This window comes from Ovis aries, chromosome 12, assembly GCF_016772045.2.
Source record: "Ovis aries strain OAR_USU_Benz2616 breed Rambouillet chromosome 12, ARS-UI_Ramb_v3.0, whole genome shotgun sequence".
Lineage (NCBI taxonomy): Eukaryota > Metazoa > Chordata > Mammalia > Artiodactyla > Bovidae > Ovis > Ovis aries.
This window is the reverse complement of record NC_056065.1, coordinates 28,919,393-28,937,824: the sequence shown is the minus strand read 5'-3', so window position 1 is coordinate 28,937,824 and position 18,432 is coordinate 28,919,393. Positions and strand designations below refer to the sequence as shown.

General features: G+C 57.8%; 1 protein-coding gene across 1 annotated transcript in view; it reads left to right on the top strand.

Annotated features, from left to right (window-relative positions):
* The window catches only part of ITPKB (inositol-trisphosphate 3-kinase B), a 105,311-nt gene extending 89,347 nt beyond the window's left edge, over window positions 1–15,964 (top strand). The window contains exons 3-8 of the mRNA XM_015099179.3: window positions 1,689–1,788; window positions 3,001–3,214; window positions 7,885–8,089; window positions 10,159–10,260; window positions 11,839–11,910; window positions 12,763–15,964. Coding sequence (XP_014954665.3) covers window positions 1,689–1,788; window positions 3,001–3,214; window positions 7,885–8,089; window positions 10,159–10,260; window positions 11,839–11,910; window positions 12,763–12,978 — 909 coding nt within the window. The 3' untranslated portion in view covers window positions 12,979–15,964. The remainder of the gene's footprint in view (window positions 1–1,688; window positions 1,789–3,000; window positions 3,215–7,884; window positions 8,090–10,158; window positions 10,261–11,838; window positions 11,911–12,762) is intronic.
* Window positions 15,965–18,432: the final 2,468 nt, after the last annotated feature.

Below are 18,432 nucleotides of genomic sequence, written 5' to 3'. Positions count from 1 at the left end.
CCTTGGCCCCTCTGAGTTCTGTTGCAGGAGTATGATCAGAAGGTGGTGACCGCTATGCACTTTTCTTTTGGACCCACCTAAACGTCTTCCCCCTGGGTCGAACAGGCCATCACTTGATTTGTTGTCTCATGTAACTAGATTTTCCCATTGCTGCCCTCATGCATTGTCTGCCCTGAGTATTTATGCAGCCTTCTGGGTGCTTAGATAAGAAACACTGGCTTTCCTTAGCCTTCTTTGGTGATCTCCATCAGAAGGACCTAGGAAAAACACCCTTGTCAATGAGGCCAGCCCTTTGTCATGTGGCCGGACAGCACTGCCCTCACTTAAGGATAGAATAGGTCTTGACAGTAGAGCGAGGGTTTCTGGGATGGGGCAAACATTGGCAGGTTCACGTAGGGAAGAATTTTTCTCCTTAAACAGATTTTAACTTGAAAACTTGATGACAGAAGTAGCTGAGTCTCACCATGGAGAAAAAAACAAAGGAGACCAATTTAACCTTGATTTACCCTTGGGGAGTCCATTCAGCATCCTCTGGGTGGCTGCTGGCAGATGGTGCAGGACAGGAAAGGAAGAGCTGCCTCTCCAGGGTGCCCTGTCCAAGCAGGACCCCCTCTTCTGCAGAATTCCCAGCTTCCCCTTCCCAGCAAAGAGTCTTGGGGGTTTACTGTCTGTGGTTTTGCTGCTTCAGGGATCCACTTCTCAGGAACTTGAAATGCTTCTCAGTTCATTTCTCATCACCCTCTTCAGGGGCTCAAAACACTTGATCTTCATGTCTACAACCCATTCTTATTAAGGTTCACTTAGGGGTATTTTTATACAGAGAAATGTTTATTGCTGGGGATAAAAAGGATTTTTTAAAAAAGTAGTCATGTAGGTGAGGGTTTAAATGCTACTATGTTACTTACTTGTCTGAGGCTGGGGTTCTGCAAATCGAAAGGACAATGATTACCATGCTGCTGAGAAAATAAAGTAAGGTGCTCAATTAAGAAACATCCTGAGAAGGAGAAGTACAGTGGAGAGGGAGTCTCACGGGCTTGCTCACCCCTGTGGACACCAAAGCCTTGGCGGCACTGCAGTCCCTGGGGAATTCCCTTTAAAGTCTCCTCACACCTCTCATAGGCGAGAGCTGCCTCTGCTGCTGCCACCTGTGCCAGTGCAGAGTGAGATGGCACGCTGCTGCGGGGCGACCATAACCTCTCTGGTCTTCCCCTTACGAGCCCTTGCTGTTGGGATGAGAGAGGTCATTTTCCAGAGTCCTAGAGTGTCCACCGATCCAAAGAGCATGGGGACCAACTGAACCCTCCCTAGACAGATGAAGAAACTGAAGCCTCGAGAGGGGCACGAAGAAGGGCAGTGTGGGTTTAGCTGTCCCCTGACAGGGGCGTGGCATGGGGTAGGGTCAGCCCTGGATAGAGAATCTCTGCCCCCCCGCCCTTTGTTCTCAGACCGTGTCGGAGCCTGTCCCCTTGACTCGGGGTGTTTTGCTCAGCCTGTTTGTACAAAGGGGCAAAGCCCCCTAGATACATGCCACATAGATGTTGGAGGCGAGGTCCTCGGAGCCGCCTGCTTTGTGGGCGTGGCACTCACCTCTCGTCCTGTGGCCAGAGCTTGCCTGGCTTTGAATTCATCCTAATCAGAAAGTAGTAGTTCTGCTTCTAACGCTGAGTTTTTCGTTTGCTTGTTTCTAGAGCAAATCATGGAGGAAAATAAAAAACATGGTGCACTGGTCTCCGTTTGTCATGTCCTTCAAGAAGAAGTACCCCTGGATCCAGCTGGCAGGACACGCAGGTAGCTGCAGCTCTCCCGGGGCGCCTGGCTCTCCGGGGAGGCAACCAGCACGTGCCGGGGGCGGCCCTGGATATTCCGGGAGTTCAAGGTTCCGAACAGAGATGCTCTCCACGAGAAGGGCCCTAACACTGCCTTGAAAATGCACGTGACTGTCGTCCTGTCCATAGTCTGCGTCACCCCTTCACAATCACACACCTCCCCCTTCAGTCGCTGTCTCTTTCAATCTTTCCTTTTAACTCAATAAAACAAAATCATCCATCTTTTTAGCTCGCCTGCCATTTGTCACCCTGGACAAAGAGACAAAGCCAGCTGCTTCCCCAAGTGCCTATTGTATGCTCACCTCACCGTACTCCTTGGGTAGCTGCACAAATGCAGATACAGTGTCTGCCCCAGAGGAGACTTGTAGCTGGTGGGAGAGACAGGCAGGCCGCTCCACGAGTGTTAGACGGTGTGGAGTGCTGGCTGCAGTGGCCAGGCCCTGGGCTGGCCATGAGGTCTCCAGGTGGCCCTCAGTGACAGGAGAGGGCGTCTAGAGCTGTCTAGCCCACTAGCCGTGGCCCTTTGTCATGCATCATCCTTTGTAATGATCCATCCATCATCAGGGGGGTTTTCAGCGGCTGCCTGTGGACTTCAGGGCAGCACAAGGTCTGACATTTTTTTATATCCTCAACCACGTTGGCTTAGCTCAAGGCAGGCCGATGGACACCCTTCCTCAATACTTGGCTGAGGGTGTGGCTCAGAAGTGTGGGGTCCCCACTTCTCTGCCAGTCTCCCTGTCCTGGCACTAAGTTCCATCCTTTCAGGGCTTCTCCACTGAGAAGGAGACACCTTCATGGCTGGGAAGGGTCAATGGTGAGGTGGGCGGTAGAAATCACATAGAGGGGGTATGTAGGTCCTGCCCAGACCTCTACTAGCCTTGCTCACCCTCCAGCTGTGAGCATTGCTCTGCTTCCAACTTCAGAGGAGGAGCCTAGGGTCTGGGAAGTCAGGGAACCAGCCCAGAGTTGCCGTCTGGGTGTGGGGGAGACTGGGACTTGCCCCTACTCCCCCTAAAGGGCTCGTTCCACCAGCAGGGACCTGGGCACGCCCTGAGCCCTGTGCTTAGCCAACCCCGCAGCATCCCGTGATGGAGGGCATGTGTGCAGGGTCAGAGGTCAGGGCAGGGACGGCCCGGGCCAGAGACCCAGGGTCTCCTCCCACCTTGCTCCGCAGGGAGCTTCAAGGCGGCTGCCAACGGCAGGATCCTGAAGAAGCACTGTGAGTCGGAGCAGCGCTGCCTGGACAGGCTGATGGCCGACGTGCTGAAGCCCTTCGTGCCTGCCTACCATGGGGACGTGGTCAAGGACGGGGAGCGCTACAACCAGATGGACGACCTGCTGGCTGACTTCGACTCGCCGTGCGTGATGGACTGCAAGATGGGCGTCAGGTGAGCTGGGCTTCTGGGGCGGGGCCGCCCACTCCTGGCACCCAGCTGGCCGGGCAGCAGATACTGGGCAGGGCGGCGCTCAGGGATCCCAGGAGGCGGGGGCTTTCTGGGCTGTCTCTGAGGCCTCGTGTGTGCGAGGACAGGCCAGGGGTCTGGGTGGACCCCACCCTGGCCATCTCGCATATGTGCGGAGGGGACTGGGAGACTGGCTCTGCCCAGGACGACCCCTTTCCTTCTTCAGTGAGCCAGGGACCCAGGGGAAACTGGAGGAGTGCGGAGCCTCCCCACGGAGAGGGCTGCCCGTTTGGTCAGGCGGGATTGCTGGGGCGAGCAGCGGGGGCGGCTTCCTGTTACATGGGTCACCAGGGGGGCAACTGGAGGAGAGGCTCTTCTTATCCCATTCTCCTACTCCTGTCCCCATGCCGGTGAGTGGGAAGAAGGGACTGGTCAGTAGATCATGTTGATTTGCCAAAAGACTCGAGCCTGCCATAAGGGAGCAATGGAGAAGTCCAGGGGCACAGGAGGCCCTGACAACAGGCACCAGCTTGCTGCCTCCTGGACTGGGGCTGGTGGTGGCCTCAGCCTGGCAGCTGTGTGTTCCCGGGTCAGGGGCAGGACACATGGCCAGATGGGCACGTGGGCGGCCTGTATGTGGAATTGGGTCCCCCCACCCCACCCCAGACCCTGCCCAGACAGGACCCAGGAGGGAAGGAGACAGGAGGAGTGGGCTGGAGGAGACGGGGTGGCCCTGAGACCTGGCCGCCAGCCCTTCTTTGCTGGTCGGGTTTCCTCATCTCTCAGACTCTGACCATCTCAACTTAGGAGTCACAGAGTAGCTCCTTCTCCCCAGCAGGGCAGCGGGTGGGGAAGTCCCCGCAGGCCTCAGAGAGCCACCCAGCTGCAGGTGCCGAGAGGAGGCGGCCAGACGCCGGCTCCTCCATCCCACCCGCTGCTCTCTGGGGAGACCAGGTTCCCAGCCGCAGAGCTCACAGCTGGAGCCTGTGTTTGCTTTGGATGGTTTAAGCAGTTTTACTTCTTAAAAGAGGAGATTGAGAAAGAGGAATGTGTGTGAGTGTGTGTGCGTGCGTGCGTGCGTGCAGGAGAGAAGCAGGCAAGCCGGTCAGTTTTCTTTCCCTCTTCATTCCTCCTGGGAGTTGTGTCATAAAATCAGACCCTGCAGGCTGGCCTGCCATGTCCCTTTGGCATTGCCCCGAGGGCGGGGACGAAGGGGTGGGTAAGTATAGGTCCCAGTCTTTGCTCTGGCACTGTCCCCAGCCTCCCAGCCTTCTTCCTCCCTCCATCCAGGGGTCTTACCATCTCCAGCCCACCGGGGAGAACATCCCTTCAGCTACCTCTTGGCCACTGCTCTTCTCCAGAGTCTTAATTTCTGTGCCTGGAAGGCGCTCGTGCGATGCACTAGGAAGCACCCTCTCAAGGGGAGACACATAAAAACTCTGATGGCTGTACAGCCAGACCACGGCCAAAAAAAGTACACCCCGTGGGAAGAACGTGTGGCCAGTCAGTCCCGAAAGGCTGCCGGTGTGTCCGTCTGTTCCGTGGCAGGCTGTGGGGGACAGGAGCCACCCCCTCTCACCAGGGCTGCCCACTCTCTCTGCCACCTGTCCCGTTGCACCCAGGGCTCTCGGGAGCCACCAGCAGGGCTGGGACACAGTTAGCTCAGTCCTGGGCAGAGCTTGGAGACAGAGTGTGGGCAAGTGAGGGCCCGAGTGGAGGGAAAGAGAAAGGCCTCCCCCAAACCAGTCCCCCTCCAGCCCCACCTTCCCTGTCTCCTGGGTCCTGAGTGTGGAGGGCCCTTCTGTGCTCCGAGTGTTGAAGACCTCGTACAGCCATCCTGGCAGATGGGCCTCAGGTCCGCCTGGGGCAGGAGGCTTTTGTCACCAGAGGCTAAGGGACTCGTCAGGGCCACGCAGCCAGATAGACACACCGCCCACCTCTGCAGCAGGCCTCTGACTGCCAGTCTAGCCTGGGCTGCAGCTTGGCCCTGCCCAGGGGCTCTGTGGTTGTCAAGAGGGAGGAGGCTGGAGCCGGGGCCACCACAGACCCTGCATCCCCAGCAGGAGGGGCTCAGACTCATCACAGACTTGTCACGTGGTGGAAGGACCGATCAGCAGTCTGAGCCTCAGCTGTGGTGGAGCCTGAGGAAAGGGTGATGGAGGCAACTGTGGCGTCCTAACGAGGGGCGTTCTTGGGACCCTGGTTCCACAAGGACATCAGCCTGCTTTGCTCTAGGGAGTTTTCTTCGATTTAACCTATAACTCTGTGTCTGGAGAATCAGGGGTGTCTTCCTGATGTTCGGGCCGGGGACTGGCAGGCAGAGACCGAGCTGCCTGTAGCATCTCTGCCCTTGTGGAAGCAGGTTGGAGAGGGTGGTGGGAATGGGTGGCTTTGGTGTGTCACCTGTTGGCTCCCCATGGGCCGGCTGCCTTCCTGAGAGGAGCCCTCCCTCTGCTTCATCTTGTGGCTTCTCCCCTCAGCCTCTGCTCCTCCACGTGACATGGAGGCGTGACCTTCCTGTGGGGGTGGGCGAGGTGGGCTGGGCCAGTGTCAGGACACCCTCAGTGGACCCCTGACCCCACCACCCGGCTCATGACCCTTGTGGGCATTTGCCCAGCTCCTTTCCTCCCTGGAAGGTGAGCAGCTCTGCCCAGATTGAGCTGCGCGGGTCCCTTTTTGAAGAAAGCCCTGTGTGGAAAGGGATTTGACATTGAGGCTTGCTTCCTATTTAAGGAGCTACTGAGAAATCTTTGCAGAAGCGCACCCATCCACCCGCCCTGCAGGCCCCTGCAGTGCACTCGGGAGCATTGGGAGGGCAGCCCCTTCCACACCGCACACACAAATACACACACAGGCCAGCACGACACAAATCCACACAGAGGCCTCCTGCCCACAGCCTCTGCCCTGGAGCTCTCATCATCGCTGACCTGGCTTTGTACACAGTAGTGTTTGTGTGCATGGGCGTACATATAGTGGTGTGTGTATGCATGTGTGTGTGTAGAGGGCACAACCAAGGCAGACCACCTCCTTTTGGTTTTCATCATTCCCTGTGCTGTGCTGTGCTTAGTCGCTCAGTCATGTCCCACCCTTTGCAACCCCATGGACTGTAGCCCGCCAGGCTCTGTCCATGGGATTCTCCAGGCAAGAATTCTGGAGTGGGTTGCCATGCCCTCCTCCAGGGGATCTTCCCAACCCAGGGATCAAACCCAGGTTTCCCGCATTGCAGGCAGGTTCTTTACCGTCTGAGCCACCAGGGAAGCCCAAGAATACTAGAGTGGGCAGCCTATCTCTTCTCCAGAGGGACTTCCTGACCCAAGAACCAAACCAGGCTCTCCTGCATTGCAGGCAGATTCTTTACCAGCTGAGCTACCCAGGGAGCCCTCATCACTCTCTGGAAGGCCCTAAATGACCAGGCCCAAGTTCACACCCAAAGATTTGCTTCTTTCTTGTTAAGAGTTGGTCCAGTGGTTCTGGAAACTTTTTAATAGATTTAGATTTGACTACTGTGTTCTGGGTCCCACACTGGCAGGTTAGAGGTGGGTGGCCATGGAGCAAAGCCCCCCAGGACAGATGGTGAGCGGAGGTCAGGCTGGTTGTCACAGGCCACCACGTGGGCAGTGTCTACCCACACTGGCCCCGGGGAGAAAACTTCCCTCTACTCAACTGACACTGCAGATTTCTGTCTCAGGAAGGGTCACAGACAGCAGCTGAGCTCGTTGTGGGGGTGACGGGGAGTTTGAAATAGGAGCAGGGAGGAAGGTGGGCGTCTGATGTGCAGCAGGGGGGTGACTCACCCCGTTGGCCCTGGGGTGTGCAGCAGGGGAGTTGACTCACTCCATTGGCCCTGGGGGTCAGGGAGGCGGCCTGGGGCCAGGAATTCAGTGCCAGGCTGCCCAGAGTCTGTACCGTCCCCACTTCTGTTATGTCCGCTGGTTTCCCCCCTGCCCCGCCCCCAACACCTGTGCAGAGGATGCGGTGGTGAAGCAGTTTGCTTAACTGTGTCTTCTCAAGACCTGGTGTCCGAGAGGCAGAAAGAGCCCAGCACGTCTCTTCTGTAGCAGAGGGAGCCCCGAGGCTCCCATCTCCTCCCCACCGTCTGCTTCTCCCTGCAGCACTGTGGCTCCTTCGGAGACTGCCTTCTGGCCTGGGCTTTTCACTCAAGAAGGTGTTCCCTCTTCAGAGAGTGCCCTCAGGAGCACCAGGGAGATGGGCCGGGTAGGGGCACAGAACATGCTCCCAGACCCACACAGGTGCTAGCTTCCGAAGCCCTCACTTCTTGGGAGGGTCCCAGGCAGACGCTGGGGGCAGGGAAGCTGGGCCCTGAATGGACCTGCCTTCAGCCCCCTCCCCATCCTCACCCCAGCTGGACGAGCTCCTAAGCTGCCCTGCCTCCTCCTCCCCTGCTGGTCCTGTGAGCTTCCCCGAGAAGGAAGAGCTCCTTGGGCTTTGTCAGGCCTTCCCAGTGGTCCTGGAATGAAGTTGCCCCTGTTAGGCAAGGCTGCCCCGGTCTCTGTCAAGAGCCAGGCCCAGCCCAACTCAATGTGTGCTCGCCCTGCGTAAGCCTGGCTTGGCCAAGCTGACTGCAGCCCTTGGGCAAAGCGCCAATGGGCCTCAGTCCAGCCAGCAGCCCTCATGTGGCCTCCTTTCCCTCGCAGGACCTACCTGGAAGAGGAGCTCACAAAGGCCCGGAAGAAGCCCAGCCTCCGGAAGGACATGTACCAGAAGATGATTGAGGTGGACCCAGAGGCCCCAACCGAGGAGGAGAAAGCCCAGCGGGCCGTGACCAAGCCGCGGTACATGCAGTGGAGGGAAACCATCAGTTCCACGGCCACCCTCGGGTTCAGGATCGAGGGCATCAAGGTGAGGATGGCCAGGTGGGGCCTGAAGCTGCCCGAGCCGCCCAGCTCCTGGATGGGAAAGGACTGGGTCATTGGATTCCACCAACATTCACCCCAGGGGTCCTTCAGAGGCTGTAAGATTCCTCCCAGTACAGAGCCAGGGCATGGGCAGCCAGCCCCAGGGACAGACGTTTGGGAAAATTGGCCTTCTCCTTGGTCTGAGGTGGGATGGCCGTGGAGGGGGCTGGGGCCTTGGAGCAGGGGTGCCTTCTAGCCCTGCCCAGCAGTAAGCGCTCTGCCAATGACCCTGCCTTCAGTCCAGACCATGCCCGGCATTGAGTACCCACCCAGCAGGGCCCTGCCTGGATGCCAGGGCTGGGAGTTGGCTCATTCTGCCCAGGGTCCCAAAATGAGGACTTTCAGTGAGATGCAGGCAAGGGAGGGAGCCTGCTAGCTCCTTTGACATCCTAGTCGTCTGCCCAGGCGGGCAGGACTAGGCACTGCTCCGTCCGGGTCACCAAACACCTCTGGGGAGCCTTCTCCGAGGCCTCCCCCCAACTTCCGAGTCACCTCATTCTCCTTTCTTTCCCCTTCACTCATTTGAGTAGGGCCTGAGAATGCTCTTCCCAGAGCCAGGCTCCCAGACACTGCCCTTGCTGTTGAATCTGGGCGTCTGCTCAGACGTGCGTTTCGCCCCAAGCAGCATGGTGTGAGGTGCTGGCCCCCCGGTCTCAGGCAGCCATCCCTGTCAGAGGAGGACAGTCCCTGAACGTTCTTGGATTTCTCTTCTCTGTCCATTCTTGGCTCGTGTTGGCTGGCCCTTGCCCAGAATAGGGCATGACTCCCGAGCGAGTGAAGCCGGGGTGGCCTCCCTGCAGATGGCATTGGGTGGAAGTTTCTGCTGGGCAGTGGCCCCTGGGACGGCTGCTTTACGAGCTGAGAAAGCCGCTTGCCCCTCCCCTGTCTTCTGAAGTCAGCTTTTGCTGTTTTTTGCGTCCAGTGCTGTTATATGCACATCCTCTTCCTCTCAGCGCTCCTTTTCCTTTCTGGATCTGTCTGAAGCAGTCTGCTTTCCCCCTTACCTCTCTCTCCATCTCAAGCTGGATCTTCTGGTCTGTCTGATTTCCAGCTGTGTGGGAGCAGCCCCCAGCCCGTCTTCTCGGGCTCTGAGAGAAGCCAGCTGCCTTTACCAGCTCTCCATCAGCCTCTCCCCTCCATTAGTCCCCCCTACAGAGACCCTGTGTGGGGTGGGGAAGGCCCAGCCCACTGCTCTCTCCCTCTGCCCAGGGTCCTGCCCATTCTTGCAGAGGCAGCCTTAAGCTCAGCTCCTGGGGTGCACAGACCCATGTCTGGGCGCTCCTAGGAGAGACATCCTTTCTCACTCTTTGATCTTAAAGAACAGATTTCCTCACAGAGGTGCTAATTTACCCTCATGTGTTGCCTGGTCTGCCTGGAACAGACATAGCACCCGGCTCAGGAGATGGACCCATTTTGTGTGCTGGGCGGGGCTGGGAGCTGGGTGGGCTGTTAAACCTCGGCTTTCAGGGAACCTAAGTCAGAGACTTATAATTACAAAGGGAATCTGAACGTGGGGCAAGGGGCTTCTCTCTCCTGTGGGGAGCAAGGGTGTCCCTGGGCAGCAGGGACCTTCTGGCACCCAGGTTCCACGGTGCTGGCACTCCGGGCCTCTAGGGGCAGCGGAGGCCCGTACGGCTCCCTCAGAGCCCCGCTGCTCACACTCGGGACCCTCAGGACGGGCAGCTCTCATGGCCCTGCTCCCGCATCTTGGCCCAGGCGCCCCTCAGGCTCCAGGCCTCCCTGATGCTCTTCCTCTGGCCGAGACACTGGTGCCAACCGCTCCCTCTCCTCAGCCAGGGCCCAGGTCAGGCGCCCCTCTGCTGTGCTGTCCCACTAACCGCCCCTTGCCTGGTCAGTCCGGCGCCTGCCTCCTGGTGCTGCACACGGGCACCTCACTGCCTGGGGGTCAGTTTGGGGCTCCTGGCTCTGAGGCATGGGGTGGGGGGATGTGTGCAGTGCCCACCTGTGGGCTGTCTGCTGAACTGCCTCCCGGGTGGGTGTCATTCTTTTCAGAAAGAAGACGGCTCTGTGAACCGGGACTTCAAGAAGACCAAAACGAGGGAGCAGGTGATTGAAGCCTTCAGAGAATTCACTAAAGGGAACCCGAACATCCTGGTGAGTCGGGTGCCCCCCCGCAAAGGGGGCGGGGCCTTCTCTGGACGTTCTTGCCCAGCCCAAGACTGAGCCGTGGTACCCATGCAGAAAACGCTGGCCCCAAACCTCTGCTTGGAAGGTGGAGAGGGAGATGATGTGGTTGTCAGCCTGTCGGCCGGGTGAACATGCACTTGCTTTTTCCCTTCGCCAGAAACTCAGCTCCCCAGAACGCCTCCATCCCCTTCAGACCAGTCCTTTCCAAGGCTGTATTCCTCTAGCTCCCCTCCAACCACCGCACCCCGCCCACTGCCTGCCAAGTATTACACCAAGTGCTCACCAAACCCTCAGAGCAGCCGCCTGCTGTGGCTCGGCATCCTTGTCCCCATTTTACAGATGAGGAAACTGAGTGGTCAAGGGCACACAGCGAGGAAAGCAGGGGAGCTGGGGCTCACACCCAGGGGGCCTGCAGCCTGCTGGTTCCTGCACTTCCAGGCCTGGCCAGCGCTCCACCAGGCTGAGACTGAGGGAGGGAAGTGTGCGGGGGACGGGGGTGAGATGTCTCATCACCCTCCCCAGCGGGAACTCACGGGCTCTCTGAACCTGGAGGTGTGGGTGGCAGAGGTTCGTGACAGATGACTTCATTTGCAGTTAGCAGGCTGGACAGATGCTCTGAGCACTGGGATCATGTGAGGTAGGGCGTGTTGAGCCCCCACACCCCAAGGACAGGGCACCCTGTGATGATCAGGGACTTGACTACACCAGGGAGGTGGGCCCTGGAGCCCTCCTGAGAGGCACCTTCTCCTGCACGGGCTCGCCAGGACTAATGAGCAGGAGGGCTGGACCCAGACAGCCCTTCTCTAAGGAGACTCAGCACCGGCTGGTACTGGGCAGTCTCCCTCCCGCCTTTTCCAGCCGAGAGACTTTGGCCTGTGGTAATAGCTGAGGCCTCAGTCGTGGGACAGGTGCCCCAGCTCAGTAGAGCTGCTACAGAGTGCACGATGCCCGTGCCTGGACAAGAGAGGTTTATTCCTGGCACTGAGCCCCAGGCTGGCGCTGCTGCACATGGGCGTCGAGGGGACCCTATGTGCCTGTGTGCGACAGGCTTCCCTTCTCGCAGCCCCCCGGGAGGGTGGACACCCCAGGGCGAGCACAGCTCTGCGGAGAAGCCACTGGCAGAGAGATCTGTGGCTTTGGCTCTTTCATGCTGTTCTTTTCAAAAGTTCAGGGCACTGAAGTTTGCGTCAGGAAGTTCGCACCATGGCAACCGGGCTCCCTGGGTGCTGCCTCCACACTGCTGGCATTCCAGAATAGACTTAACCCCTGTGCGAGGGGCTCCTGGAACTGACTCCCCTCCACCCCAGCACCTCCTGTCACGAAGCAGTGTGGAGTAAAGGAAGCGTGGGACCAGGGCCCCAGCTGCCCTGCCTTTATGGGGCCTCAGTTTTTTCATTTCTAGATGAGGAGCTTGAAATAATCAGTGTGAGGACCCTCTCACGCTGACAGTAACTCTTAACAGGCTAAATGACACCTAACCCCACCACACACACACACACCCCCCCCCCGATATATTTAAAAATCTGGGCATCTTTCTGTTCTCAGATTGCCTACCGGGACAGGCTGAAGGACATCCGGGCCACCCTGGAAATCTCTCCCTTCTTCAAGTGCCACGAGGTAGGTGTCAGGCGTTTGTCCTCAGGGGCGGAGACCTGTGCTGTGTGGTGGGCCATGACCTCGGGGCGTGCCTGCCTGAGTGGTGGGCCTGCCCCCCACGCTAGCAGACCTGCTCCCAAGCCCGAGGGTCGTCCTTAGGCTGACTGCAGCCGGGTCAGGCCCCTCACTCCATGCGGGAACCACACTGCAGCCATCTGCCAGGTGCCCTAGGACGGCCACGGGGCCTGCGAGCTGTGGTACCATCGCCCTCTCCTCCCTCTCCCTCCCGACCGCGGGGGCCTCTCCGTTCTGAGTGGCTGTGGCAGGACTTGTGTCTCCCACACCCGAGGATCTCTGAGCTGCTGCAGTAGCCAAGTAGCCCTCCATCACCACCCTGAGATCTTCAGGAAGGGCGGGCAGGTCTTGGGGTGCCACTCTGGAGCAGGGCTCCTGCCTCCCTCTGCGGGCAGAGGGCAGCACCCAGGGAGCCTGAGAGAGAGAGGATCTGGGGACTGACAGCAGTACCCGGAGGGGTTCACAAGACCCTGACTTGCTGGGGAGCCCAGGCCCACGTGTGAGCGTCCACACACACACACAGGGTCTGCCATCCTGGATGTTCCTCCCTGGCTCTGTTCACACCGAAGGTGGTCTTGTTCTGGATCCCATGTACTCTGCCCTCGGCATGGCCACCCTCCTGGGCTCAGCTGCCCAGGAGAGAATGGGGGCATGGAGCTGAGGGCTCTGGGCCTCACCTGAGTGCAGCTCTGCCCGCTTCACACTGAGGTCTCTGGCTTTCCCGAGCCTGGTCTGCAACAGGGTGAGGTCAGGGCGGGGCCTGGCCCTTCCCGGCCTCATCTCCTTGCTCCCCTCCAGGTCATCGGCAGCTCCCTCCTCTTCATCCACGACAAGAAGGAACAGGCCAAGGTGTGGATGATCGACTTTGGGAAAACCACGCCCCTGCCCGAGGGCCAGACCCTGAAGCACGACGTCCCGTGGCAGGAAGGGAACCGGGAGGATGGTTACCTCTCGGGCCTGAACAACCTCATTGACATCCTGACGGAAATGTGCCCCAGTGCCCCGCTCGCCTGAGGCCACCCTCCGCCCCGCCTCCCCACCGCCCTGGCCTCTTCTCGCCCTTGCTTTCCTTCTCCTTCTGAATTTTTCCTTCACACCCCCACTGGGTGCAAGCCCCGGAACTGACCCTCCTGATCGATCGGCACTACAAGACACTTTGTAGAAGAGATGAGATTTTCTAGTTACTTCCTAATTGAAGGGCTTGGAGCTGGGGATTCCACTTTCTTTGTCAGTAGGATCTCCTACTAGCAGAGAAATGCACAAACCCAGGCTTGGCCACCTGCTGGGAGGCCAGTAGGGTCTAGAGCTGGAGGGAGGCTCAGGCAGCCATGGAGTTCCTGGCTCCAGAGGGGACCCTAACAGAAGAGCACCCCAGCCTCTGGGCAGGTTACCTGTGGGGGCCTGCTGCCCCCTGGTGGCTGGTGCGGATGATGGCTCTCTTAGGTGTGGCCTGTGTCTGCCTTACCCTTTGGGGATGGGCTAACTGTTGCTCTGGATGTGGTGGCCTGCTGCCAGGCTTTCTGGTGTTTGGGGCACAAAACCACTGGGAACAGAATGTCGGCCGTGAATGAAAGACTCTCTGCTTATCAGCTGAGGGACTCCTAGAGATGCCCTGGTGGCCTTTGTAGGTCTGCCAAAGCAGGGACCCCTCCCATTGGGTATTGAAACACCCCAGCACTGGGATAGACCCGGAATCCAAAAGTCCCAGGTCCAACTTGACTGTGCCCTTGACATTGAGCTTCCTGGGAGGGCACAGGCCGGAGCTTTGTTCTTCCTTCTGTGGTCTTGGCATGAGTTCAGGGGGACACGCGGCAAACCTGAGCTTTCAGAGATGTCCCCTGACCCCCAGGGCCTTCCACCTGTGCCTCCCACTCCCCTCCTTACTTTGAGAGGTCCTGAGGGCTGGATGGCAGCGGGCCAGGGCCCAGGCAGCCCCAAGGGAAGACAGAACCTGCAGAGGACACTCCTCTCCTGTCCTCTCACCTCCCCGCTTCCTAGTGCCAGCTGGTCCCCCTGATGCACACCCGGGGCTCTCATGAAACCCAGAGTGTCCAGCAGTTATGGGGGCAGAGCCTCAGGCCAGTACTGAGCAAGGAGGAAGCAGGCCATTGGCTCACTGGCATCATTTTCCCCCTGAAATAGCAACCTGGAGGGCTTAGACCCATTTCCCAAATGTGGTGTGGGCAGCTTCCAGAATATGTGGACGGTGCCAGGCATCTCTTCCTGGGGTTACTAGGTTGTTTGAAGATTCATAGGGAACCACTTGTAATCCATATTTTAGTTGTAAAGCAAGTAGGTCTGTATTATTGAGAAGGATGTAAATCTCACATGACTTTTAAAGAACAAAACTCCAGCTCTGTGGCCAGTTGGTGCTGTGGCCCAGTTGCTCACCAGTGTTGCAGGAGGCTGGACCCATTGCTCTGCAGGGAGATGCTCCAGGGACACGTGGAGTGGGTGTGTCCCCAGGTGTGTGTGCCTGGAGGACCAGTCCACAGGGGGGGCTTCCTGGGCTGCCCCCTGTCACCCCAGGGTCTCTGAGGGAACTGTCAACTTGCCCACGTGACTTACGTTTCCCTTTTCATCCTGGGTGAGTGACAGTTGGTGGGGGCAGAGGGTGGGACACATGAGGATGTGTAAGTACAGATTTTAAAAAAGGAAATCACTTTTCAACTTCCTGGCTCTTGTTCAAAACAGCAGTGAGCTCCAGTGTGGGCTGACTTGCTAAAGGTCACACCCCCGCCTGGCTGAGCACTAGAGAGCTTGTGACACCACGTGACCCTAGAAGGCAAAAGTGCCCAAGTCAGCTCGGAGTCTGGGAGCTGTGGTCAGCTGGGTCAGAAGGGACCCCGGGGGTCTGTGCTGCAACTGCCTGGGACATCATGAGTTCAGATGTAAAGCCCCACTAGGGGCTGGCCGAGTTACCCTCATTCTATCTATGAAAAAAATGTTTGTTAAGCAAAATAATGCTATGAACAAAAATTACAGGGGACCAGCTTAACCAATTGAAGAGAACAAACTTTCCAAGCACTTTAAGCAGACGCCAGTTGTTTGCAAACAGTGTGCTAATATACAAGTAATTTGTTCATTAAAGGTGCCCCAGAGGGCCTCCTCTCGGCAGTTCTTTGCTTTGGGTGACAAGTATATATGTGAATGGTAGAAAGTGGTATCTCTGTGGGGTTATTCTATTACTTAGGGGTTTGAGGGGTTTGTATTTCCCATGCTACTTCTCCTGCACACCTCCTCTCTCGCACCCCATTCTCCCCGCTGTCCCACACTCCTCTGTTGTCCAAGCGGGATGGATGGATCCTGGAATGGGATTCAGGCAGTCTGGAAACCTCCCCCCAGCCAGCCCCGTCCAGGTGGGGACCCCCTGGGTCCTGGCCCTGCAGGTGTCAGGAGGGAGGGCCGAGGTGTGCACACCTGCACACGAGTGGGTGGCCCCGTGGGGCCCTGGGGCTCCTGAGGTTCAGCACTGCTCAGCAGTGGAGGGTGGGTTCTCAACTGCTTGTCCCAAATGTGCTTTCAGTATCATGTAAGAGGTTTTTAAGTTATATTTATTTTGTGGGTTTTTCAATTGCACAAAACACTAAGTCTGAGAGGCTGGATGTTGTTTCTCCTTTAAAGCTCTGCCTTCTTTCTGAACGTCTTTTCCCACCCAGTGGAAAGAGCCCGGATGTAGCTTTGGCTACTGTCCCCCTCCCCTCCCTACTCCCCATGGACTCTCCACCGTTAGCTGTATTTAGCTTTGAGTTTCTCTGCGTCTGGTCAACCCCCGTGTGTATATAACTCAGGCCCTTGCTTAGGAAGAAGCAAGGTGCTCACCCCCTGCCAGTGCCTTTTTCTGGAGAGGAAGACTCCCCCAGGTGTTCTCCTTTCCTCTGCACCCCTCTCCTTGCCACACCTTTGGAGAAAACCGAGCTGTTACAGACCCTCGCAGCGTGCCTGTCAAACAGACTTTACACGCCCTGTACCTTCCTGAATAAAGGCCCTAGAGACCATGGTGCTGGGCGCCATCTGTGTGCTGTCCTTCCCACCCCACGACCTTGAGGGGTATCTGGGGGCGGGGGCAAGGGTATCTTTGTAAGTTGGAGGATCCAGTGGGGCTGTGACAACTCCCAGGTGTGGGGGTCAGATTGGGTAATATTTTAATCGGCAAAGGATTTTAAACTCTTCAAAACTGTTTCCTACTGTTCCCATGAAAACTTCACATAGTAGCTCAGGGATGAAGTCACAGTATGCTCCCCGCCGGAGCTGGCAGAGCTACCAGCAGCCTTTGTTTATGCAGCCTGGCTCTGGGTGCTCACGTCTCTAGTCCCCTTGGATCCCAGTATCAGCTCTATGAGTAAAGCTGTGTAGTCTACTGGTGGGGAAACTGAGGCTTAGAACAAACGCCTTGTCCTGGGTAATAAGTGGGAAGCAGGCATTCAGATCCAGAATTTGCCTGTTTTCAAAACCAATTCTGTCTTCTCCCTCCCTAGGAGGATGTGTGGAGGGCAGAGAGCTTGTCTTGTCTTTGCCACGCATCCCAGGCACTGAGCACCAAGCCTGGCACGTAACAGCCGCCCAGCGAGGGTCTGGTGGGCTAATGCATGGCCATGGGGCTGGCTAATGCACGGCCGTGGGGCTGGGTTGGCCGAGGAAGACCACGGAGAGCAGGAGCCCCGGCAGTACTTCAAGGACTCGCCGTGCCCTTCCCTTCAGGCCTCTCCCAGCTCTGGATTGCTGGCACTTCATTTGCAGAACCCAGTGTTCTGTATCCAGGGGGCTGGTTCATCCTTATCATTTTGAAAAATTACAGGACAAAAGCACAAAGCAGCCACAGTGCCTTTGCACCTCTGTCCCTCCTGGCTGGACTGCTCTCCCCAGGTTATCCCGTGGTAACTGCTCATTCTCACGCCTGTATCTCATCTCTGTCCGTGCCCCACACTAGCTCTATGGACTCCAACCAGGTTCATCCCAACTGCTTCCTGCCTTGCCTTTCCTCTCAGCCCAGAGCCCTGGGACGTGCCCAGGCCTGTGCCTATATAACCCTGAAGTCTGGGGAATTTGTTTCTGCTCCCTGTGGTATAAACCTTTCCCCAATGGGAGACAAGAACAGGTCACTAGGTCCCTGTACCTTCACCACACGCCCACCTGCCTGATGGATGCAGCTCTCCAAAGGTCCTATCAGATCAGACCAGCAGCTGGTCTTCATTCTGATGCAGAAGCTTCATTGGAGAAATCTGAGCTGTTATAGAACCCCGCAGCGTGCCTGTCACGGACTTTACACGCCCCGCACCTTCCTGAATGAAGGCCCTGGAGACCATGGTGCTGGGCGCCACCTGCGTGCTGCCCTTCCCACCCCACGTCATTGAGGGGGCTCTGGGGGCGGGGGCAAGGGTATCTTTGTAAGTTGGAGGATCCAGTGGGGCTTCATTCTGACAAGCAGGAAGCAAGCCTCCTTCTCAGGCTTTGCTCCCTGGGGAACCTCAGCAGAGAGAACCATCCTTTAGCTCTTGGCTCCCATGTTAACTCCTTGGAAAAGTCTCTAAACCCCTGGCTAAAGCAAGCACACCCCAGCCACACTCATCTCCCACATGTTGCTCAGGGTTCCAAACCATCTACAGGACTTGGGGTCTGTCTCCTCCATTGCGAGAGCAGAGACTCGACCTTTTGACTACAGTTTTCCACATTTTGCAGTGCCAGACACAGGGTAGGCGCTCAGGCAGTGTTGATGGGGTCCCTGAGCACCCCCAGTGACCATGGCTTTTGGGCACACAGATGCTCCTTCTTAGGCAGGAGCAGAGCTGCTCCCAACTGGCATGGATTAGCTGGCCTCCATCCTCTGCTGCCTTCGTGTTCTGAGTGTCTTTCTCTAGATCTTGCCATTGCCAGTAATTGCCCAGTAGAGGCACTCATGGAGAATACTCCAGTATTCTTGCCTGGGAAGTCCCGTGGACAGAGGAGCCTGGCTGGCTCTAGTCCATGGGGTCGCAAAGAGTCGGACATGACTGACAGATTAAACAACGAAGGCTCACGACAGGCGCTTTCTGGGGTGGATGAGTGTCACCCCCTCTCCTCACCGCCATCACCCCGACCCCCGCCAGGCTTTGTGATCACTCCCAACCCATGTGCAGCTCCTGTGGCCGTGACACCCTGGCCTCATGTCCGCCTGGTTTCCCTGCTCAGCCTCCCATGTCTCCGGCACAGACTGATGGAGACATCGCTACAACCCTCCAGAGGTGCCATCTCTACTCTCTGCCTGGGACCTGGGCCACCCACTTGACCGGGGCTCCTCTCCAGCTGTGCAGTCCGGGGACCAGGAGCATCCAGGCCTTCTCAGCTTCCGCACTCCTCATCCCGCTAACCTGGAGTGGACCCTGCATGTCCCCTAGAGGCTCGGGCCACAGAGAAAGGACCAGACCCCAGGCTGTGGGGACACTCTTAGGGGAGCATGGGTGCCACCAGGGCACACGTGCCCGTGAACGG